We start from the raw sequence: 25,720 nt of genomic DNA on the forward strand, positions 1-25,720 counted from the left end.
AGGGCCAGTTTTCCTTTGATTAAAAAAAAAAAAAACAGGAGATATCCATTACCATTTACCACTAAATGAAAGCCCATTTTGTCCTAAAAAAAAAAACGCGGTATAATCCACCTGGATGCACAAAGTAGTCGCGATAATATGTAACAGTTTTATTAACACAAGTTGCAAAATTGTGCTTAAGTATTTCGATTTGGTTTAACCCTAGGAGCGAAGGGGTTAAAATATGTATTTAATGTTTAAACTGGAGCTGCCCTATAAACAACATGGTTCTTCTTTCCCCAGTATTCCATGAATCGAACCTCTGTCCTATCTGACCTAGGATTGGACAGCTCTCATACCTCCCCAGTCATCTCTACAAAGATTTTCCAGCACCGACGGCAGGGCTCAGATACTACCTTCATTCCAGGAACAGACCAGGTACAGAGAAGGGACAGTGGTATCAGTGGGGGGTGCTTTGTGGGGAAATACTTCTGTAATATAGAATTTTATCTTTTTTTTTTTTTCCCTCCCGACACCAGCATTAACCTCTATTACTTAACACAGATTTTTATTTTTAAATGTTTTTATTTTTAGAGAAAAAAATAAGAAACTGTGCTTAGTGAAAAGTAAACAAACAAATAAATTAAATCAATATTAACCACCTCAATACTGGGCACTTTCACCCCCTTCCTGCCCAAGCCATTTTTCAGCTTTCAGCGCTGTCGCACTTTGAATGACAATTGCGCGGTCATGCTACACTGCACCCTAATGAAATTTTTATCATTTTTTGCCCACAAATAGAGCTTTCTTTTGGTGGTATTTGATCACTTCTGCGTTTTTTATGTATTGCGCTATAAACAAAAGAAGAGTGACAAGTTTGAAAAAAAACACAATATTTTTTACTTTTTGCTATAATAAATATCCAAATTTTTTATTTTTTTTTAAACAAATTTTTTCCTCAGTTTAGGCCGATACGTATTCTTCTACATATTTTTGGTAAAAAAATCGTAATAAACGTATATTGATTGGTTTGCGCAAAAGTTATAGCGTTATAGTGTCTACAAAATGAGCGGTCCTGCTCAGTTACTGGGCAATCGCGGGTGCCCGGCGGACATCGCGGCCTCGGGTCCCCAGTGACGCGGCGGGCGTGCGCCCCCTAGTGGCTCGGGAAGGCGATCACGTCATATGACGTCTGCCCAGAACGAGAGCTGCTTCGTCCCACCGTCATATGACAGTGGGCGGGCGGCTAGTGGTTATATAAACGAGTGAAATCAATATCAATGTGAAAAATAACAGCAGCACTTACAGATACCAGAAAACAGAATATGTATTGCGCTGCATTTTATCCCTTTAGTAATGTAATAAATTCAGATATGAAAAATACCTAATAAAGCAAGTCCACTTAAAAAGTCCAAAAGTGATTCCAGAAAAGTCCATCCACTAGTGAACCTCTTTATTATTGAATCTCCTTCACCACCTCCAGGGCTCCAGCCACCACCACCACCACATAAACATGGTTACCAGAGCCCAAGACCTCACAGCACAAGAGTTCTAAGATCGCATTTGATCCCTCACAGGGGGATGGATTGCTTTCTCTGTTCAGGATATTGTTCACTTCAAAATCTGGTCTCACAAATGAAAAGAGGGAGGAAGAACCTCATAATCCCAGGAAACATACTACAAGAGACAGCCAGGCATTAACAGAAAAAGACCATTCATCTGAGCCGACGTTATGACGTCACTGCTGGACTCCGCCCTTGCGCGTTTCGTTACCCAGAATGTTGTAAGGGGTGCGAGTGAGTATGTTATCTGGATTTAAAAAAAAAAGTTTGTAAAAATTACTACACTATGAGGTTCCTGGACTTGCATTATTATTTAGTTAGTTAGTTTTCATACCTGAATTTATTACATTAATGAAGGGATATAATGCAGCGCTACATTAATTGGTTATATTTTTTTTCTCCCCTGTTGGAGCAATACCATACTTTTTAAGATTTTTTGCCAGCTGTGGGTATAATGTTCTGTTTTTGGAGGTTTTCTATTATCATTTGAAGTAGATGGATTTTTGTCTTTTGTTTTTCAACCTGACCAGCTATGTTACTATGTTATATAACCTTAAAGTGACTGTAAACCCTCACTTTGTAAAACAACCCATTCAGTTTAACCGCTTCAATACCGGGCCAATTCTGACACTTTGCTCCTACATGTAAAAATCATAATTTTTTTGCTAGAAAATTACATAGAACCCCCAAACATTATATATGTTTTTTTAGCAAAGACCCTAGAGAATACAATGGCGGTTGTTGCAACTTTTTATCTCACACAGTATTTGCGCAGGAATTTTTCGAACGCGTTTTTTTTGGGAAAAAAAACTGTTTTGTGTTTAAAAAAAAAACAAAACGGTAAAGTTAGCCCAATGTTTTTGCATTTTGTGAAAGATGAAGTTACGCCGAGTAAATAGATACCTAACATGTCACGCTTCAAAATTGCACACGCACGTGGAATGGCGCCAATGTTCGATATTTAAAAATCCCCATAGGCGACGCTTGAAATTTTTTTACTGGTTACATGTTTTGAGTTACAGAGGAGGTCTAGGGCCAAAATTATTGCTCTCGCTCCAACGTTCGCGGCGATACCTCACATGTATGGTTTGAACACCGTTTTCATATGTGGGCGGGACTTACGTATGCGTTCGCTTCTGCGTGCGAGCACACGGGGACAGCGGCGCTTTAAAAAATTTTTTTTTTTTTATTGTTAATTATATATTTTTTTTTTTATTTTGACACTTTTTTGAAAAAAAAAAAAAAATTGATCACTTTTATTCCTATTACAAGGAATGTAAACATCCCTTGTAATAGCAATATGACATGACAGGTCCTCTTAATAGTGAGATATGGGGTCAATAAGACCCCATATCTCACCACTAGGCTGGGAAGCCTGGAATAAAAAAAAAAATAAAACGATCGCCATTTCCAAGCCGAAGCGGCGCCGTTTTTTTGAATGGAGAGGCCGGGCGTGACGTCATAACATCGCGCCCGGCCTCCGACGATCATAGAGACTCCGGGGACCATCTGGTCCACCGGAAATCTCTATGATCTACATCCGGCGCCGGCGGATCTACTCTCCGCCTCACCGATCGCAACGGTGAGTCGGAGCAGGCACCGGAGGGCGGCGGGAGGGGGGGGGAGTCCCCTCTCGCCTCCCATAGGAACGATCAAGCGGCGGAACGGCCGCTATGATCATTCCTATGGTGTAGAGATTCGCCGGCTGAAACCGCCAATATCTGAATGATATCTGTAACTACAGGCATCATTCAGATATACCTGCTCAAAGCCAAGGACGTCATATGATGTCCTTGGTATTGAAGTGGTTAAAATAAAAATGAAAGGCAAACCATTTGTGTAAAGATATATAAAAAAGCATTATAAATACCTTTTTTTCCCCTTTTTTATAAGTGATCACATTCCCTCTCAGGGGCGTAACTAGAAATAGCAGGGCCCCAGAGCAAAATGTTGTATGGGGCCCCCCTGGCAAACAGCCCCCCCCCCACAGCTGCCCTAGTGTCAATGCAGCGTGACCTGTGCCCAATACAGCGTGACCTGTGCCCCATACAGCCCCACCTATGCAGAGGAAGAGGCAAGCCACCCAGATCAGCAGAGAGCGGGATTGCACGCTTGTAATAGCTTTCATTTGAATTTCCCGTCTTCCCGGGGCTCATCGTCACATAGCCCCACCTCTTGGCCCGACGCCTTTGATGACGTCACATGTCCCGCATTGGATCGGCATTCTGTCTATCAAAGGCACCAGGCCAAAAGGTAGAGCTATGTGACGTGAGCCCCGGGAACACTGGAAGTTCTAATGAAAGCTCTTACATCGGGCAATTCAGCTCTCTGCTGATACGGACAGCTCTTCCTTTCCTCTCTCTTCCCCTGGCTGGGAGACTGTGCCGGCGGTGCTCTTATCCTTACTTTGCCCCACTTGGCTGCGGGCCCCATAGCGCCCGCATGGGTCGCTATGGTGATAGTTACGCCCCTGTTCCCTCTGTTCTCAGCTGAATAAGAGCTGGCAGGGGGAGAAACAGCAGCACACTGATCTTCCCAGCAAATGGCTATGGAGTGGAAGGAAGGGGGGCAAGTCTGATCATTTGAGGAGAGCACACTGAGTTCCCAGCACAGCTAGAGAACTGACTACGGTGTTCTCTCCCGCTTAGTGTGGTCAGTTTTTAATAGGAAAGGGACTGACAGGAACACCAGGGATTTCACACAAAGGAAACAATACAAAGAGAACAGGATACTTTCTCATACAAGTACATGGTACAGCAGGCACATATCAGGAATATGAACTGTTGGGTTTACATACGCTTTAAATTGTAGGTCTACTTTAACTAAAACTAGCAATGGGTAGTAGAATCCACATAAATCCTATTCTCCAGGGCTTTCACATTGCTGTATGGTTCGGGACATTGACTTGGCAAACCCCCTCTAATCAGCAGTAGAAGAAACCTTTTAGTTTTATTTAAAAAAAAAAAAAAAGTCGAAAAATGAAAGTCAAAATGTTGCTCTTGGTAACTCTGGTCCTTTGTGTGTTGTAAAGCACCATGTCTATCACATGACATTGTATTCTCAAAAGCGAGCAGCAGTAGGAAATAACACTTTTTTGGTTCTTTAGACCGACAACAGCCAAACTCCAATCATATGCCCAGAAGACGATTATGACCACGGAGATTATATCACTGAGGTAAGATTTGTTCATGGTACCAACACATAAAAACCAATGTAGCTTCGTACCTGCATTCAGTGATATTTGTGTTTTATACCTTTTATGATCATCTTTTTTTAAAGTGTAACTGAACACTTTACTGAAAGTACTAAACTAACCTGTAGACAGGCAAAGACGAGTCAGATCTCACCATTCGTGCTGCAAACAGCCTGACAGCGCGCTGACACTCCCTATGTAAATGTGCACATTGGCATTCTTACACCTGCCCGTATGACCATTTTTGGACCTATTGAAAGTCCATGTGGGGGTGTGTCTACTGTCAGGAATCAGCAGCAGGGATAGCCAAATTTGTGTGCATGCTTTAAGTGATATTTATTTACAGTGAAACATAACCCATCCAAATACCAGCGAATAGAAAACATAAAGCTATAAGTCAGCCTAAAACCCTGTGACAAAATACCTAAATAAATGATCTAATAGAATAACAGAAACCCTAACTTTATAGCTAACATAGAAAGGTTTAAAAGAAGAAGAGGGACTAAATACCCTCCCAGCAGCCAGCATCAGGTGGAGCTGATTACTAGAATCTGCTGGCTGTTGAGAGACACCTGCTGGTGCACACCGGAACTACAAACTACATCAGCAGGACCTGACACCTACTTTCACATCCATACCACTAAACTGGCCTTTTAATCTTGCAGTCTGATGGATGAAGAATCTTCTTTAGCTCTACCAACAATTATGAAGTCCAAGAACCTACCTGACTACATACAAATGGACTGGCTTGTTTAAACAGGGCCTCTAATTAATCGTTTTGGTAGATCTAAAAGTGATTGGATAGATTGAGATTGCATATTTATTTAGGAAGATGTACGTCCAGCTTAAGATTCAACATGTTTTTGCGGCCCCACCAGTACTGTGTAGAGGCCTTGCTGGCACAAGGACTAGCTCCTCAATACTGTATTTTCTGGCAGTTTAACCACTTCAGCCCCAGAAGGATTTCCCCACTTCTTGACCAGGCCATTTCTTGCGATACGGCACTGCGTCGCTTTAACTGACAATTGCACGGTTGCGCGGCTTTGTACCCGAACTAAATTGATGTCCTTTTTTTCCCACAAATAGAGCTTTCTTTTTGTGGTATTTGATCACCTCTGCGGTTTATATTTTTGGCGCTATAAACAAAAAAAAAAAATTTTTAAAAACACAATATTTTTTACTTTTTGCTATAATTTTCAAAAAAAAAACAAAAAAAACAAAACAAAATTCTTCATCAGTTTAAGCCAAATTGTATTCTACATATTTTTGGTAAAAAAATCGCAATAAGTGTATATTGATTGGTTTGCGCAAAAGTTATAGCGTCTACAAAATACGGGATATATTTATGGCATTATTATTAAGTAACGGCGGTGATCAGCGATTTTTAGCGGGACTGCGACATTGCGGAGGACAAATCGGATGCTTTTGACACTTTTTTGGGACCATTGTCATTTATACAGCGATCAGAGCTAAAAATAGCCACTGATTACTGTATAAATGTCACTGTCAGGGAAGGGGTTAACACTAGGGAGCGATCAAGGGGTTAAGTGTTCCCTAGGGAGGTGTTTTTAATTTTTACATTTTTTTTTATACTTACCAGAAACGCACTGTTGCTATGTAGTCCTCATAATTTGCCACTTCCTGGTCCGCGGAGCTCCTCGTGACTTCTTCCCTCGCCCGAGTCTGTGGGTAATCGGCGCTACGGCAGCCGGTTAATCGCACATGCGCGAGATCGAGAGGTGCATGCTGGTTACCCAACATGCATCTCTGCAAAGCTAATCCAGGAAGCGATCTGGATTGGGCTTCACATGCCCACAATCATGATAGCAACGGCCACAAACGGAGGCAGAGAATATTCCAGTAAGAAATTTATATTTTACTTAAATCGATCATGATCATTGTATACTCCTTTTTTTATTTCATTAGTAATAATGCTAGGATCAATAAAAAAAAATTTCGCCGGAACTCCACTTTAACCTTTCAGATATAAATAAGAGAGATAAGTCCATGAGGTGTCATGTACCTCGTTGAACTTAATTCATAGTATGCCGTCACTTTTTACAAAGGAGCTGAATTCAGTTTTAGGCTGGGTTCACACCAGTGCGAAATGGGTGTGGGTTTCCCCGCATCCAATTCGCATAGCATGAGATTGTTCTCTATGGAGCCAGTGCACACATCTCTGGGGGGGGGGCTCCAGTGTGAATTGCACAGGAGTCATGTGTGTTTCCTGGTCTGTTTCAGGTCCGAATTCAGCCAAAAATTCTGGCTGAAATTGGACCTGAAGCGGTGAATGGAGAAGCACCGGACCCCTGCTGTGAGCCGCTGCGATCTCCAGTGTGAACCCAGCCTTAAAGTTGATAAGTTGTATTCTCAAGAATATTCACTTACTCAAGGGGGGCTCTTGTGTGATAGAAACTGAAAGAGGGACTGTCTGTGTTATTCCTTAATAACCAGTCAGCTTCTACCTGGTATTTTCCCATAAAAATAAAAAAAAATTCAATTGATTACTGTAAGCACCCAACAGTTTTTTTAAATGGCCGTTTGTATGAAGTGTCTACTGTCGCTGTGTCAAGCAAGTTTTTTAAACATTGACCCCCAGCCAGTTAATAAATGTGAGCTGAATACAACCCACCCTGTAGGCCCTTCTTTAGATTTTTGTACTTTGAAGGATCATAAAAGGACGTCTTTCACTCTATTAAAACTGCAACATGCAAAAATGTAGTACACAACGGTACTTAGAATTTCAGCTTAACTTGTGTTACACCTACTAAACAGTCATTAAGAGTTAATAACAACCGCCGGCATCTGATCCGGTCCCCTAAAAACAGAGGGATGGGGATACGTTCGCCATCCGTCCATCGGATTGGATGACAGTCGGATGGAAACAGGCATGCAGTCGATTTCCATCCCACTGCCCCGTAGCGAACAGTGGGCTGTGTCCGCTCTGCTTAGCGAAGCAGACACTTGCATCAGGGTTCAGCAAAGAGATCCCCCCCCCAAGAAGGCAGATCCACTTGGACGGTTTATATCACTGTATGAAAGGGGCCTTAGCCCACGCTCGCATTGGGTAGTTTTGGCATGCGATTTAACATGTCAAATCACATGCCAAATTAGAGCCTATTGCTGGCAATGGCACCGTCCTAATCGGTGCGACGCCGACTTTGCAGGACCTCACCGATTCCCAGAAGTACTTTCTAAACTACTTTTGGCCTCTTTGGCCAGATGTCTGTCAAATTGCCCCTCAAATCTGTCAAATCGCCCTCCCGAAGTCGGACTGAAAAGCCTTCTAAGTTCAGCTTGTTCAGTTCAGTTAAGGTTTGACAAAAAAAAATTGAAGTTGATTGGTTTCTAGCAGAGCTGCACCAGATGTTACACACTTCACAGTTTTGGTAAACCAACCCCTTCTTTTGAAACTAAGTACGTACCTTGGTACAACTCATGGGCCACCCAACTACTTAATTTAAATCTTAAGATGTCTCTCTGTGGATAGTAATGTTTATTCTCTTTTTTTTTTTTTTTCTTGCAGTATGACAGTCTAGATCTGGAGAAGCTGAAAGCTCGGCCAGCCCATATGGGGGTGTTTATGAGATATATCTTCTCTCAAGCTGAAGCTGACCCTAATCCACTGGTAGCCCTTTTGTGACCATTTTTTACATTTGAAGTAATGACACACAATTTGATATGCTGGGTAGGCAAGACATTTGAAGAGGTTCTGCTCATACAACTTTTGGGGGTCTGCTTATCATTTTATTTTAACCCCCATCTTACACCCTGGCTTCTGCATACAGTGCTGGGCAAGGTCGATGTCTTGGACCTTTGGGTGAGACTCCAGGTACGATGAGGAACCCAAATCTCATGAGAAGCAGCTCCAGCGTGCTGATGGGAAATTGTTTAATGATAATTGGGAGCTTTTTTTTGCCAACCAGGTATTACCATATAAAAATAGCAGTGGCATCATCACTTTGCTGTATATAGCCTGTGCAGAGAGCAGAGCTGTTGGAGGTACCCAGCAGACTGTGGGTAACTTTTTTGGGCAGACTGACCTTTTAAAAATGACATGTTTCCAGAATCGAATTAAAGCAGAAAAGTTGTACTGTGTCGGTTGCACGTATTACAGGCTCAATCGCAGTTTGTGTAGGGTGCTGGTAGTGAATTGGTGGACGGTGCCACCAAAAAAGGAAGAAAATGATCAGCACACCTGGAAGCTTGGCCTGTTGCTTTATGTGAATAATTAAAGCACAATAATATCACTATATCAAGGTGTGCTGATCTCCAAAATAAATAAATAAATACAAAATTCACATGTTGCACAGTTGCATGTAGATGACAGGTCCTCTATGATGGGGCCTCGTTTGAAAAAAGTTTTTTTGCTTTGCTGCTTTTACTAATGCATCATTACTCTATATTCTATCCTGACAGCTCTTCTACCTGTGTGCGGAGGTATGCCAGCAGCAGAATGCCAGAGACGCATTTGCATTGGGCAAAAAGATTTGGAACACCTTCTTGGATAAAAATGCGGTAAGTTACTGTAACCGCCCCTACTATCCTTCTGCAATAGACAATCAACAGGGGACACCTTTTCCTGGCCTGTTGGGCAAGTTGCAGGCCATAAAGGCTGACTCCATCCAAACCTAATATTTCTGGTTAGCATGATTGCTGGTTAGTCAAATTATATATTTACCCGAGGGTGCCAGTGATGAGATATCCACTTCAGAATTTCACTGCTGTGATCAGTGCAGTCCAAATGAGGGTCTCTGTTGGATTCTCAATAATGTGATGAAAATAAATATTTGGGGGTCCAGCCTTGAGAGCATCACTAGTTACAGTGCATCCGGAAAGTATTCACAGCACTTCACTTTTTTCACATTTTGTTATGTTACAGCCTTATTCCGAAATGAATTAAATTCATTATTTTCCTCAAAATTCTGAAAACAATACCCCATAATGACAACATGAAATCTTTGCAACTTTATTAAAAATAAAAAACGAACAAATCCCATGTACATAAGTATTTATAGTTTTTGCCATGATACTTAAAATTGAGCTGAGCTGCTTCCTGTTTCCACTGATCATCCTTGAGATGTTTCTACAACTTGATTGGAGTCCATCTGTGGTAAAGTCAGTTGATTGGACATGATTTGGAAAGGCACACACCTGTCTATATAAGGTCCCACAGTTAACAGTGCATGTCAGAGCACAAACCAAGGCATTAAGTCCAAGGAATTGTCTGTAGACCTCCGAGACAGGATTGTATTGAGGCACAGATCTGGGGAATGGTACAGAAAATTTTTTGCAGCATTGAAGGTCCCAATAAGCACAGTGCATACACAGGAAAAGCACCGCTCTGACTGTGAGAACCACCAAATGTGGTGGTTAATCACTGGTATTCCCACTCCAGGTTCAGACGTCCTCCCACTCATCACAAACACTTGAACAGAAATAAATTGGAAGAACCGGCACTCTGGAATCCCTCCATATGCTTTATTGAGATAAAACCAAGTTATAAGATAACTGCTGACATGTTTCGGCGGGTAGCCTTGTTCACAGCATGAATTCGCATGAGCACAGTGACCTCCATCATCCATAAATGGAAGAAGTTTGAAACCACCAGGACGCTTCCTAGAGCAGGCCGCCAGGCCAAACTGAGCGATCGGAGGAGAAGGGCCTTAGTCAGGGAGGTGACCTTTGACAGCATGACACCTTCACTATGACAATATGGAAAAGGATGGAGAGAGTTCTCTTTACATCTGGCACTTGTGAAAGTGTTTCATAATGGAAGCGAAGAGAAACCTCTCCAATGGGAAGGGCAACCAAAACCTGTTCAAGGTTCCAGTTCTTGTCCTAATTCCAGTCCTGGTAACCCAAAATCCCTGACACAGGATAAGAAGATGAACCTCCCCTATAGAGACACAGACTGGAGTGGAGACTTTTAAAAAAAAGTATTAAAAATACTATGGCTGCCCTTTCACCCCAGCGCAGGTGGATTGTCATATGCTTGCCTATTCAGTCACTTTGTTTTCATATACCATAATGCTGTGTATGTCTATACCTAGGCTGTAACTACGAACTGTTGCCTTCAGATCATGTCAACTATTTTTTGTCTTGTTTTTCAGCCTCTGAGAGTCAAAATTCCTGAACAGCTGCTTAATGAAATTGGTAAGTAAATTATCAATCTTTACTTTAAATATATTTATAAAGGGTGGAAATACTTTATTATATGTTGTATTTATTATGTCTGCTTTGTAGTCTGGCAATTCAAGCCCATTTTAGAAATACTCTGATGAGTAATGAGGAGCACTTGGTACAGAAGTTTATAGTCTTTTAGAAATGTTTGGTTTAATAGCATCACATACATTGAGCATGTTTCCCCCTTCTTCGGGGCATAAGCAGTATATGTTATTGCATCCACTAATAACATCCACTACTCAAGCCCTGAAGAAGGTGAAGGCCTTTTCCCTGAAACAAGTTGGTTGTATTTGATGCTCTTAAAACATAAACCTGTCATAAAGACATTTAAAGTGGGAGTAAACTTCCATGGTTGACATTTACCTATAGGTAAGCCTATTATAAGGCTTACCTATAGGTACAGTAAATCTCTCCTAAACGTCCACCGTTTAGGAGAAATTTACTTGTGAATGGGCCAGTGACATCACCGGCGCATGCGTTCTGAAGAAACGGTCACTCGGGCCGCTCCTCCAGAGTCCTATGCCGTGAATAGTGGCTCCTGCAAGCATACACGGGAGTGACGTCATCATAGAGCGGCCAATCAGATGGCCAGAAGATGCGAACCTGGAAGGAAGACCAGGTCAAGATGGAAGCCTTGTCAGCGGTGACAGTGAGTCGCTGGAGGGCTTTGTTTTAAGGCAAGTTTCACATAATGCACTAGTATGCAATGCATAGAAAAAAAGCCACTCCTCAAGAAAGGCCTTATGAAGCCACCACTGAGCTTTGTCAAAACGCACCTTGAAGATTCTGAGGCAACATGGAAAGAGGTGTTATAATTAGATGAGACTAAAATGTAATTATTTGGCCTCAACATCAAACGATATGTTTGACATAAATCCAATACAGCTCACCATCCAAATAACACAACTCCTACTGTAAAGTATGAAGGTGGTAATATCCTGTTATGGGGGTGTTTCTCTGCAGCAGGGGCTGGAACATTATAACTTTACCATGCAGGTTTAAAAAAAAAAAAAGAAGTTTGGCGGTTTACTACCACTTTAAGTGATATGAGTTTTTGTACTAAGCGCTCCTCAATAGCCAGTCCAATTTAGCATCTGCTAAGGACTCCTTTTGCTGCAAACAGAAAGGTAGCGGCCTAGGACCAGAACAAGGTCCACATATTATACCTTCATCTGAGATCAGCAACTTTGAAGAAAGACACACTCTGTTGTATATCCAGCAGAGCCAAGTCACACGTCTATTGGTCAAGTGCTATCACACACATCGGAATCCCATTTTAGAAAGGCTAGTATATCTCAGTGCGCCATGTGAACCTCTAGGCTAGTCCAGTTTTATTAAAATAGAGATTATGCTTCATCTTTAGTATAGCCTAAATGTTCCCCTATTATATTTAAGTGATACTAAAGGCTCATATTTTTTAGCTAAAGTAAAAAAAAGATTTATACTTGCCTGCTCTGTGCAATTGCACAGAGTGACCCTTTTACCTCCTCTTATTTGATCCCCCACCTGCACTGTCCACTGCTGCTCCTGAGTTTGCCCCCATGGCAAGCTTTACTCGGCATAACATCATTTGTTATATTTTACCAAAAGAGTGGACGTTTGTGTGCACTAAAAATTCATTAAAGTGTATTTTGTACAGAAAATTTGCATTTGATAATCCACTGCAAAAAATTGCAACAACAACCATTTTCTTCTTCAGGGCCTCTGGTTAAAGGAATATATAATGTATGGGGGTTCTAAGTCATTTTCTTGCACAAAAATGTTGATTTTTACATTTATGTAAGAAATGTCCGAATTGGCCTGGGGGTGAAGTGGTTAAAAAAATACAGCAAACTAACTGTTGATGTGCCAGAAAAATAGTGAGCTCCTGCCTTCCTTTCTTTTCTTTCTTCTTTTTTTTTTTTTTTTTTTTTTTAACAGAAGCAATATTTATTGAGATATTCAATCAGTTACATGTTATACATATCAGGTGTCACAGGTTACAATGATGGACAGTAAACAATATAACTTTTCCAGAAGGGTCGTGTGGCAGGACTAAAGAGAAAGAACAAGATACATCCATTAGGCGTATTACCTCAAGGTTATATCCCGGAATGGCCTGAAAGTATGTTAGAAATCCAAGGTCAAACCCGAGGAAATCTTATCTTTTTGGTATACTAGATATTGTATATTTGTCAAAGCTAAATACAAATAGCGGAGACAGTTAATGCAGTTGATGGGGGAGGGAGGAGAGGGGAGGATAAGGGGAGGACGGGGGGGGGAACGTTCCTGGCACTGTCTGATTTTACTAGAAAGGAGAGGCAGGGGGATCCCCCATAGGGGTAGGGATGGGAGTGGTGGGGAAGGATCTCCACCTAATACTACACCATGAGGCGTCTGGCCTCCACCCATGCCGACCATATTTTATGAAATTTCTTAGGACAGTTACGGCCCATATATGTCAGTTTGTAAAGAGGGAGTGCAGCATTCACCAAGTCTTTCCAGGTGGAAGCCCGGGGTGGTTCTGCTGCTTTCCATTGGAGCAATATTGTTTTCCTGGCATAAAATGCTGTATAAAAGATAAACAATTTTTTATGGGTGGTTGTGGGCAAATTGTCCGTGATACCCAACAATAGAATCAAGGGATCAAGCCCGATGGGTATTCCACTTATCGAAGTTATATCAGCAGCCACAGTCTGCCAGAACTCTTGTACTCATGGGCAAAGCCACACCATATGTATGTAGTTGCCAATATCTCTATTGCATTTAGGAAACTTATCATCAGATGTATGATACATTAATGCCAGCCTTTGGGGCGTGTAGTGCACCGTAAGAAGGAATTTTAACTGTACGAATCGGTCCTTTGCGGAGATCATAAGAGGATCAGTGTCGGAAGGTCATGTTGCCAGGCCAAAAAGGCCTTCGTAGCCCCAGAGCCGCCCGCGCAGGTAAGTCTAAGATAGATGGAAGATAGTGTTTTGTCCATGATGCGGGATGTAAGCAGCCTCTCCACCGAGTGGGGTTTGACCTTAATAGAGCCAGGGAACTGTGCCCCTAGGGCATGCCTTAACTGTAGGAACCTAAAATACATACAGGGGGGAAGCCCAAACTTACTCTTCAGCCCTCCAAAAGGGAGCAAACGTCCCTCAGGCATGACATCTCTGAGTTCTCACTCCATATTTGGCCCAAACTCATGGGTCAAGCACTGTCCGCAGATGGGGCAATGATGGATGGCCCCATAAGGGTATGTGGGGAGAGAACATCTGTGGTTCCTCTATATGTTTTGCGACTTGTTTTCACACCTGTATCATAGTCCTCATGAGAGTAGTGGTTTGCATGGTGGATCTAGGCCCTCTGTAGACTATATTACTTAGTTCAGAATAGGAACCTAGTATAGCTGCCTCTAGGTTAACTGAAGGGTTGGATTGATCTTGTGTGAACCACCACCGCACTGATACAAGGACCACAGCCCAATAATATTTCCTTAAGTTGGGGAGAGCAAGGCCACCTTCAGATAATCCAAGCAGAAGCATGGACCTAGCTACTCTCAGTACCGACCCCTGCCATATAAATGATGTGACTATTTGCTCTAATTTTGTAAAGAAGGAGTTGGGTATGCTAATGGGGGTGTTTCTAAAGAGGTATAGAAATTTAGGGAGAAAGGACATTTTGAGTAAATTAACTTGGCCTACAGGGTGAGTGGTAAATTCTTCCAGACAGCGCTCCTCTGTATAAGCTTCTGGAAGACCGGGTATACATTGGACTCTAGGTACTTTGCCAAGTGTCTATGGATCTGGATACCCAAATATTTGAAACTATCTACCCATTGGAGAGGGGCGGGGAGGCTCGGGGGGGTGGGGGCCACCTTAGTTTAGGGGGAAGAGGACCGACTTATCCCAGTTAATTCTAATACCTGAAAATTTGCCAAATGAATCAATCAATTCCAGGGCTGCCGACAAAGATTGGGGGTCTTTAAGGTAGAGAAGGGTATCGTCAGCATACATAGACACTTTCTCGACAATGGGGTGCACTGATATGCCAGCTACCGTCATTGAGGACCGGAGGAGGATAGCCAGGGGCTCAATGGCAAGTGCAAATAGTGCCGGGGAAAGGGGGCTCCTGCCTTCCTTTCTGACATGACCACACAGCTCTCTCTTTCTAAGCATGGGTGTCAGCCACGCCTACTTGATTTTTGAAAGATTCCAAAGAACACAGACCTTTCCTTTTCTATTTTCCTCCTCCTCCTCTCTATAATCCCTCCTTTTGTACAGGCAGAGAAGTTAACAGCTCACAGGATTTCTAACAAAATCAACAGGTATTTTTGCAGTTATAAAATCGATATAACAAAACACTTTCAATGGTATATTTAGAAGCCCAAAAGGAAGCAACTAAGAGAAGTTCATTATTCGGGTTTACATATCCTTCGAATAAAGGTGGTCAGTGCACTTTAATGAAAACTAACATATGCCTAGTCTAAATTTCTGTAAACTAGTATAGCTGTAGCACTGATACATTTTACAGTACTTCCCAACATATGGGACAGCATGGTGTTTAGTTCATTTGTTCAGTGCTTGGGCTCTGAATTCCATTTCCATTTGGAATGCTGTCTGCTTGTAGTTTGTATGTTCTGGTTTGTTATTGGCATCTGTCTACTTTGGCTCTAGTCCTCTTAGTCACGGCCAACCCCATGCTGAGAAAGGAAGTGGGTAGAACACCAAGCAAGCTATCCAGCCCTACAAACTGAAAACTCACACAGAACTTAATGGAATTTTAATTTAATTTAATGTAATGTAATGTAATTTGTATTTTTATAGCAGAACTGCTGCCCAGTGTACTGAGTAGCTCAAGAGGGACCTATGTCCTAATTTTACAAAGATCTATTTTTTTTCCTGCTTTGACCCCTGTGGACTTTTAATTTGACTCTCGTGCAGCAGTCATGGAATAAGAAAACCGCAGATTTGCTGCTAATTTATTTGGTGTCTTCCAAAGCTTTGATTTGAAATGTTTGGTTTCAATAGATTCCCGTATACTGTGCTCTGAAGATATTTGTAGTGCATTGAGTGATGCCCAGGAAGCCATGATACCAGAGATCCAGGAGCAGATACAAGATTATAGGTAATCTCCTCCTTTCCTTTCAAGAAATGTTGAAATGAAAGACTAAACAAACCATCTTCTACTCAGTTTATTTATGTGGGATTTTCCTTTTAACAGGTTCTGTAAATGTGTATGTATGTGTGTGTATATATATATATATATATATATATATATATATAATATATATATATTAGGGTTGCACCGATACTAGTATCGGTATCGGTGCCAATACCGAGTATTTGCACAAGTATCGGTACTCATGCAAATGCACCGATACCTGAAACTGATACTTTCAGGCTCGGTTCTTTGAGCTGTCAGCGGGTCTCCCCCGTTGACAGCTGAAATGTTAAAGAAGTCTGGTAATTGGAGCTGTCAAAAAAAAAAAGCAGCCGGCAGTGTTTATTAACAACATTGCTCAGCCACTGAAACACTAAAATAAAAAGAAACATTGTTTCTTTTTGAATTTTTCTGTTTCTTCATCTACAGATCAAAGGGATGAACAAATGTTCCTCTGTTTAACCCCTTATAAACCCTTAATTTACTCTAATCAGCCTTAATTAACACCCTATTCGCCTCCATTTAATTATTTTCCCGCTTTTTTTTTTTTTTTTTTTCACGTCTATTTTATAAACGATAAACAATTAAAACTTTTTTTTGTTTGCTTTGTTAGTGAATATTTTTACAAATATATATTAACATATATTTACACATTTCACATTGAAAAAGCGCAAAATAAAAATAAAAATCTGTTTATTTAATTTGTAAATAAATTTTCAATGCTTTGTACCATTGCTGACAGCTGAACTGAAAACAAAACAGTTGGTATCGGCGAGTACTAAAAAAAAGTATCAGTACTCGTTTTTTAAAAAAATAGCATCAGTGCATCCTTAATAAATATATATATATATATATATATATATAAAGTGTATATAGTGTATATATACAGCATCTCACAAAAGTGAGTACACCCCTCACATTGTTGTAAACTATATACTGGTATGTATATATATATATATATATATATATATTCGAATGGATTGCACTTTAATAAAGCCATACAGATATAATGGACTTTTTTATACTGTATCTACATGTTGGCAAGCTGCCATCAAAACCCCAAAGCTAAAACTTAAATAAAAGTAGGAGGATTATTCCTCTAACAGTTTATTGAGGACCATAACTAAGATATCAATTGTAGATATCAGCAGGAATATTTACACACACACACACACACTTCTAGGCAAAGTACCCTTTAAAAGATTTGCCTGCAAACACAAACTGTGTGACGATATGAAAATACAGACAATACACAATTGCAGAAGGAACATTAAATCTATCTTGTGAATGCATGCACACCCTCCCCATTATTTGGTTTTAAGACATTCAATATTATTTCTACACGTTATGGCAATCTAGTTAATATAGTTACTCCATGATGATACATTCATACAGGGGGGTTTAATAAAGCATTAGCAACACTGTTCTGGTGGTATGGCCCCTTACAAAATCCTGCACCAGATTCAAAATGCCAGCTTTGGTCAAAAGTCTTTTAATAACTAAGGCTACAACAACATTTAAGTGAATTCTGCACTTTCAGTTTGCAAAAAAGTTATTTTCTGTTCCAGCATGACTTTGCCCTTGTACACTTAGCCCTTGTACACTTAGCCAGCTTCATAAATATATGGTTTGATGGGTTTGGTGTGGGGAAACTCAAGTGGCCAGCACAGATCATTGACCTCAACCCTACTGGAATGATTTGGAAAGCTGACTGTGATCTAGGTCTTCTCATTTAACATCAGTATCCAACCTCACAAATGTTGTTTTGGCTGATTGAGTACAAATCCCAGCAGATAAAATCCAGCCTTGTGGAAAGCCTCCCAAAAAGTTCAGGCTGTTATATCCACCAGGGGGGGTCATTTTAATGCCCATACTATTGGAATGGGATATCCAACCAACAAGCTCATAGAGATGTGGTGGTCTGGCATCCACTTTTCTCTGTTTAGTGAGGTAGTACCCAGATAACAAGTGGAGAGTAGGGCAGTGCTGTAGAGTATTATGAACTACAGGCTTTGAAAAGTTTCCTTGGAACAGGAGTATGTGCATTACTTTACATGTCTTTTGATAGCTAACTAGATATTTTCATCCTGTCTTCTTCCAGGTCAAAGCGAACAATGGGCCTTGGTAGTCTGTATGGAGAGAATGACCTTCTTGACCTTGATTCAGACCCACATAGAGAGCATGATGTTGCCCTTAAGCAGATGGAACATCTGAGGGAAATCCTGTGAGTTTTCATCTAGTAGAAAAACACAAAATACACTTTCATCTTTTGTTAGAAGTTGAATGTGTGATCTTAGTTCCCCATAAAAGTGCATTTTACCAATGGGACTTCTGCTGGGGGATTGTGCCCTTTCCACCATCTATGTTTCCCATTTTACTCCTTGCATCATAATACTATCCTTTCACACAGAGCCCTGAACTTAATTACTAACTTTTGGTTACGTTAGTAAACTAATAACCTTTTCTGAAATGCTGTCTGGTACTGGAGGACTTTGCTCCTCTCCATGTTTTTCAGTCTGTGTTGTAACACTTCTTTCTGTTCCACCCCCTACATTGTATGTTCTCATCAACCCAGTTCATGGCAAGACTAAAGCCTCATACACACGATCGGATTTTCTGACTGAAAATGTGTGATGACAGGCTGTCGGCAGAAAATCCGACCGTGTGTATGCTCCATCGGACAATTGTTGTCGGACTTTCCACCAACAAATGTTGGCTAGCAGCTTTTCAATTTTTCCGCGGACAAATGTGTGTTGTGGGATTTTCCAAGCATGTGTACAAAAGTCCAAAGTACAAACACGCATGCTCGGAAGCAAGGACGAGCCAGAAGTGGTCGATCTTGTAAACTAGCGTTCGTAATGGAGAATTAACATTCGTGACGTGGAAAATTATGAAATCTCGAAATGCAGCGCATAGTCTCTTTTTCTTTAATGAGCAAGTTAACACAACACCATTATCCCTTAGTTTTTAAGATCAAAGATACAACTATGTTGGTGTCCCTTGTTAATTTTACATTGTATTTTTTAAAATGTAACTGCCTACACCCAAAGCGCTAAATGAAAAGCGTGAAAAGAAAAGCACAAATCAACGCTCACCAAACTTCTACTAACACGACATTAGCAGAAGGAGCCCGAAGGATGGTGCTAAAAAGCTGAAAAACAACGTAGGACTTCACTATGTTCATATTTGTTGGCCAACAATTGTGTGCCGTGTGTATGTAAGACAAGTTTGGGCCAACGCCCTTCGGACAAAATTCCACGGTTTTGTTGGCGAACAATCCAATCTTATGTACGAGGCTTAATAGTAGTTGGGCACATTCCACTGGACTGTAGTGCTGTAATGTTGAAGACATTTCACCACTCATCCAAGTGGCTTTTTTTGGTTCAAATGAAGGTCGGTATATACCTGACCATCTTTACCTTCTTTTTGTTCCATTTCCTACATTGCTTCTTCTCATTACACATTTCTCTCCTGAATCAAAAACAAACAGAATTTTCAGCTTGCTTAGCAGCTAGCCTGCAACAAAACCAAACTGACCCTGTCCAACAGTTCACAACAAAAACAACATATACAACATATGTATAAGACGCAGTGGCCACGTTAAGGCACTGTAATTTTGAGAGTCTCCCAGATTGGAGCACAGGTGTAGTAGTTAGGTAGATTAAGGGCAGGTATAGGGACACATTGGACACCATCTCCTGAATTAAATTGTACTTCTGGATTATCTGTTTTGCTAGCTATTTTTCCATCTCTGTCCTCCCATTTCTCTCCATTAACCTCCTTCCATTCAATGTTGTTTAATTTCACAATTTCATGCATTAATTATTTATTTTCCTTTTCAGGTCAAAGTATGAAGAGGAGCGAAGGTATGTTGATACTTGTGGGATTATTCACTTTTGAATTGGTAGAAAGTCAATATACTGGAAAATTTATCTGATGTGTTGTTTTTGATCTATTAGCTCTAATAAATAACTCATTTTGTTAAAACTGAGTAAATACTTTAGTATTTGGTTTCACATTATAAGTTTTACCACAATAAAACATCAAGTGGCTTCACCATATAGCAGCCTTTCTTAACATTTTTTTAAAATGGGGGATCGCTGGAAATACATTTTAGGTTTCAGAGAAACCCTGCCAATAATAATGTAAAGCTCATTGTACATTGGCAAGGTGGTCAGTAGGAAGAAGAATGCCCCCTATTAGATAGCTAATATGAGTATTGATGTCAGTGGTGAGAGGCATTCACATTACTCAAGCAACCCCTATCAAACCCTGGAAGAACCCTAAGGTTCCATTGAACCCTGGTTGAGAAGGGCTACTATATAGATCTGGGTAGTGAATAGTCATTTGTTTGGGTCAAAGACATAAAATGTAAAGCTAGAATAAAGACTCAGTTAAATAGCAAAGTCCCCAGTTACCTGCATCAAAGTCTTTGAATAGTAACAGTACCAAAAACCATCATTTAAAATATGATCGCATAATAGGTTGTCCCCTTTCCTATTTTAAAAGGTGCAGCCTGGTAGGGGGGTTGTTGCAAAGGCACAGATTGATATTGTGATTGAGGCACATGACACTGGTAAGAAAGCAAAATACTCAGTAGACATGCCTATATTGTTAATTGGCTTTTATGAGTGGGGAGATAGTCACTAATATCAATGGAAGATTCCACCTTCAGTGCATAATAGCAGTCATGGTGGTAGTCAAAGTGGTAAAATCACTGAAGCTTTAATTTAGGTGTCACCCCTGTAGCCCATAGAAACGTTTACTCAATATTTCAAATGATTTATTTCAAAGTAGCAAAGATAAAAGCTAGGTTCACACTTGGTAGGCATGGCATGGCATGGCTATACTGTCAACTGGCCTCTATGTATGGGATGATGGTCACTGATATCAATGGAGTATTCCACCTTTGGATGATGGTCACTGATATCAATGGAGGATTTCACCTCCAATGCAAAATTAAAGTCTTGGTGGCAAAATCGAGAGTACATTGGACCTTGATAAAAAAAAAAAAAGTTGATGGTTTGCAACTCTGAAGAGTCTGGGACAGTATTCTCAGACTACTGGATCTCTGATAGTTTCACTTGTGTAATTGTATCACCACTGGCCCAGGTGCCCCCCTTTGCCCTACTCTTCCCATACCCTTTTTCTTCGCACTGATTCTTATCTTGCTATGATCGCTCCTCTTCTTCTCTTCCTCTCCCACCTACCCTTCCTTCCTTTCTCTCTTCCCTCCTTTACCCTTTAATTTCCTAACACAACAAGACATTATGCTCTTGTAAGTTACCCCTACTGTATATGCCATTGATATATACATTTGACTTACTCATGACTCATTCGGTAGGAATTTTCTGTACATATCTTATATTTCTCTCTCTTTTTTAATTTTATTTCTATGTATATTTTGCCCTCTAGTTGTGCTTACAAAATTTTGCAGTATCTGTGATGATGCCTTGTTTTGTACTATTCCTTAGGAAATCCTAATAAAAACTATTGAACAAGAAAGTCTTGGTGGAAGTGGCAAAATTACTGCCACTTAATTGGGTGCCACCACTCAATTGTTATTCAATAATTGAACTGATTTATTAAAAAGTAGCAAAGCCCATTAGTAGTAACTAGCCCATTATCTAAAAAGCGATCCAATGTGGATTGTTATCAGAGTATGGCTAAACAGCCACTTACAGGAATTCAGGAGGTTTTTTTTATTTGCCGTTCGGAATGCCAATAGGACTTATGTGCTTTAACCATGAGCAAAGTGCCATTGGCTTGAATGGCCAAGTTAGGACAGGCGGTTTGTTTTTTGCTAATCCGAATGCCAATGAGATTAACATGTAGAAACCTTGAGCCCAGTGTTTGGCTAGCGGTTGTGGCGTAGCCCCATTTACTTGATTGGCTGAATCTAACTGGTGGTGCCGCCTGTCAACTTGACATGCTGCATTAGATTTGTCACATCCGTGTTGCGAAGAATTGTGGCTGTGGCATGTGAACAGCTCCTTCCAGCTGTGTTTTAGGCAGCCCATAAATGCGTTTATTTTCTTTCTATATTGGAGATATGTGGGATTTTTTGGGTGCATACTAAATCAATAGGAAAAATTAATTAAAAAATACACATTTTATTAATACATAAAAACAACGCAGTTGCATTGGAAAAGACTTATACAGTACAGTCCTTAAAGGTACAGCACAATGGTGTTGTTCCCAACATATTTCGCCCCAAAATGGGGCTTCCTCAGGGGATGCAGTCCAAATGAATATCAGAGCCTTCCCAAAATATATTGCAATTGATAATGGTTCAGGGGGTCAAGCAGACACCATAAGACCAAACACCAGACTGCAGGCAATCACAGGAGAAATGAAAGGACCAGAGAGTCTAGTTTGCACAAAAGTGAACACGAGGATGAGAAACTCCTATTTGGGGACACTCAGCACATGATCTGAGGTCCTGTAGGGAGTGTGTATCTCTCCTCGTGGTTTACAGCTGGAAACCACAAGGAGAGATACACAATCCCTACTGGACCTCAGATCATGTGCTGAGTGTCCCCAAATATATTGCAATATATATTTTGGGAAGGCTCTGATATTCATTTGGACAGCTTCTCCCGAGGAAGCCCTATTTTAGGGCGAAACATGTTGGGAATCACACCATCGTGCTGTACCTTTTAAGGACTGTACTGTATGAGTCTTTTTCAATGCAACTGCGTTATTTTTATATATTAATAACATTTATATTTTTTAATATATTTTTGTTATTGATTTAATATGCACCCAAAAAATCCCACAAATCTCCAATATACAAATTAACTAAGGGATGTGGTTCTATACTGTTAGTATATTGTCCAGAAGCTGACTTTTTTCCTTTTATTTTTTTTCCTTTAGATAGAAAAAGAAAACTGGTGATTTCCCCATCAACACAGTGTTTATGAGGGAATGCCTCCCACAGTACTATTGTGTTCTGCCAGCGGAGAGGCGTGGGGAGCCTTCCTGGCTGGCACAACACAATGAATACTGCTAGCGGCTATAGCCTCCAGCAGTAGTCAAATTAAAAAAAATCAGACATGCTGGCTGTACCCATGTCAAGCCCTTACATGGATCGAATTTTGGCCAGTCCCTGCAGAACTGGACACAATTCGATCTATCTATGGCCGGCTTTAGACTTTAACCACTTACGGACTGCCGCACACCGATATACGTCCTAAATTTGAAGAGGAATATCGATGTTATGGCAGCAGCTAGCTGCCATAACCCCGGTATCCTCTTCTTTGGTGTGCGGTCTGCTTTCTGATAATAGTGGTCTCTGTGGCGGATTCGCCGCAAGATCACTTTTATCGGCGGTGGGAGAGTGACCCCCCTCCCGGTGCGCTCTGGTGCCCTTCGCCGCTTACCAGAGCCGTCGGCAGCGGCAGAGGCAATCGGATCTTCTTCCTGCTAGGCATGGAGATGAGTGAGGGGAAGATGGCCCTCACCCTTCTCCATACCATTGCAGGGTGGAAGCAACATCAAAACGTCACTTCCGCCCATAGCTCTTAAAGGGCCATTTGTTTTTTTTTTAAATGACAACATTTTATTTATTTTTTTATTGCATTTTAGTGTAAATATGAGATCTGTGGTCTTTTTGACCCCAGATCTCATATTTAAGAGGTCCTGTCATGCTTTTTTTCTATTACAAGGGATGTTTACATTTCTTGTAATAGTAATAAAAGTGACACATTTTTTTTTTAAAGAATAGTGTAAAAGTAAAAAATCAAAAGTAAAATAAATAAGAAAAAAAAAAAAATTTAAATGCGCCCGTCTCCGCCGAGCATGCGTGCAGAAGTGCCCACTAGAGCTGGGTGATTTTCTAAAAAAAAAAGATCTGCGATTTTTTAAAAAAAAAACTCAATTCACGATTCGAATCAAGTTTTTTTTTTTTTTCGATGGACATCGCTCCGATCCTGAGGAGCTGCAGGCACGAGTTTTTAGGTGAGGCCGCGGCTGTGGCCTAGTCCACGGCATCCGGCCTCGTGGACTAGGCCGAAGCTGCTGCCTCGCCTAAAAACTCCTGCCTGCAGCTCCCTCAGGACCGGCGCGGTGTCGGCGCCGGTCCTGGTGAAGAAAAAAAAATAGAAAAAATCGATTTGCTGAAAATTTGAATCGATTTGACCTCTCAACTCCATTCAAGATTCAAATCGATTTTTTCGCCAGCCTTAGCGCCCAGATATGAAAACAGTGTTCAAACCACAATATGTGAGGTATCGCCGCGATCGGTAGAGCAAGAGCAATAATTCTAGCCCTAGACATCCTCTGTAACTCAAAACATGCAACTTGTAAATTTTTTTAAACGTCGTGTATGGAGATTTTTAAGGGTAAAAGTTTGTCGCCATTCCACGAGCGGGTGCAATTTTGAAGCGTGACATGTTGGTTATCAATTTACTCGGCGTAACATTATCTTTCACAAAATTGGGCTAACTTTACTGTTGTCTTATTTTTTAATTCAAAAAAGTATATTTTTTCCAAAAAAAGCGTGCTTGTAAGAACGCTGAGCAAATACGGTGTGACAGAAAGTATTGCAAGCACCGCCATTTTATTCTCTAGGGTGTTAGAAAAAAAATGTATAATGTTTGGGGGTTCTAAGTAATTTTCTAGCAAAAAAAAAACAGTTTTTAACTTGTAAACAACAAATCTCAGAGGCTCGGTCCTTAAGTGGTTGAATGGGTGGTCAAACCGTGTTTTTGCACCCCCAGTAGCCCATGTAGAAAAAGTGAAAAATTATTTTTTTTTTTTTGGGGGGGTGAAGGCTACATTACGCAACTATTCTACTTGCCTTCTCCCCAATCAGCCCCTGGGCGGTATGCAGTGGTATTTGCAGGCCTATGCATTACTTATGTGCATATAAGGTTTGTGTGTTCAGCAGCTCGGAATATTACATCCCATAAATCCCTCTGTTTAACCTGCAGCACTCAACCAGAGCAGAGATGTATATATAGTTGTCACTTCTTGCAGGCTTTTAAAGCTCGCTGCTTTTACACAATTACCAGGTTATATAGACTGGCAATGTATGTAAAATACATGTAACGTTGCCACACCATAAAAGGAACTGAAATCCATGACAGTTTATATAGCTGCCGAATATTATCTAAACTGCCATCCATACAACTTTTTTTTTTTTTTTTTTTTTTTGGTCGCAGTAAAAAAACATTTCTGTTCTGTTTTTTTGTGGTTACGGCCTGAGCTGACAAATAAGACGTTGTACACGTTGGCCCATAACCATTATGTATGATGCTCTTATTACAACATTTGTGTGATAGTCGCAAATATATGGCACGTGCTTTAGGCTTCTATTAAGAGCAATCAAGTTTCTTTTTACAGATTAAATTCATATATGGGAGCTGCTTTGCCTGCCGAAAGGGGTTTGTATTTCTGCCCATCCAGCCCTAAGATTTACACAGCTCTGACACGCAGCACAGGCCTGCCTTACAGGGTCTGCTGCAGTGTCACTTTAATTTACAAGTCTCCTCCCCACCCTGTGACTGAACAGTGACAGGAGAAGCAGCAGATTGGTGAGCTCATCCCTCTGTCACTCTGCTCTCTCCTCTATCAGCATGCTCATTACACACAGCAGCAACACTCGGGGACGGGGCAGGAGGGGAAGGTGCCCTGGGCACTGTGGTATCATGGTGGGGTGGGGGTGCTG

At 40.9% G+C, this 25,720-nt stretch overlaps 1 protein-coding gene across 5 annotated transcripts in view; it reads left to right on the forward strand.

The window, feature by feature from the left end:
- Nucleotides 1-25,720, forward strand: part of ARHGEF11 (Rho guanine nucleotide exchange factor 11) — a 277,886-nt gene that overhangs the window by 169,105 nt on the left and 83,061 nt on the right. For all 5 annotated transcript variants that reach the window (XM_073610617.1, XM_073610622.1, XM_073610619.1 and 2 more), the window contains 8 exons: nucleotides 283-417; nucleotides 4,648-4,716; nucleotides 8,261-8,362; nucleotides 9,154-9,252; nucleotides 10,848-10,890; nucleotides 15,918-16,014; nucleotides 18,152-18,274; nucleotides 19,893-19,916. In XM_073610617.1, coding sequence (XP_073466718.1) covers nucleotides 283-417; nucleotides 4,648-4,716; nucleotides 8,261-8,362; nucleotides 9,154-9,252; nucleotides 10,848-10,890; nucleotides 15,918-16,014; nucleotides 18,152-18,274; nucleotides 19,893-19,916 — 692 coding nt within the window. The remainder of the gene's footprint in view (nucleotides 1-282; nucleotides 418-4,647; nucleotides 4,717-8,260; nucleotides 8,363-9,153; nucleotides 9,253-10,847; nucleotides 10,891-15,917; nucleotides 16,015-18,151; nucleotides 18,275-19,892; nucleotides 19,917-25,720) is intronic.

The sequence above is a fragment of the Aquarana catesbeiana genome, linkage group LG13 (genome assembly GCF_042186555.1).
Source record: "Aquarana catesbeiana isolate 2022-GZ linkage group LG13, ASM4218655v1, whole genome shotgun sequence".
NCBI lineage: Eukaryota > Metazoa > Chordata > Amphibia > Anura > Ranidae > Aquarana > Aquarana catesbeiana.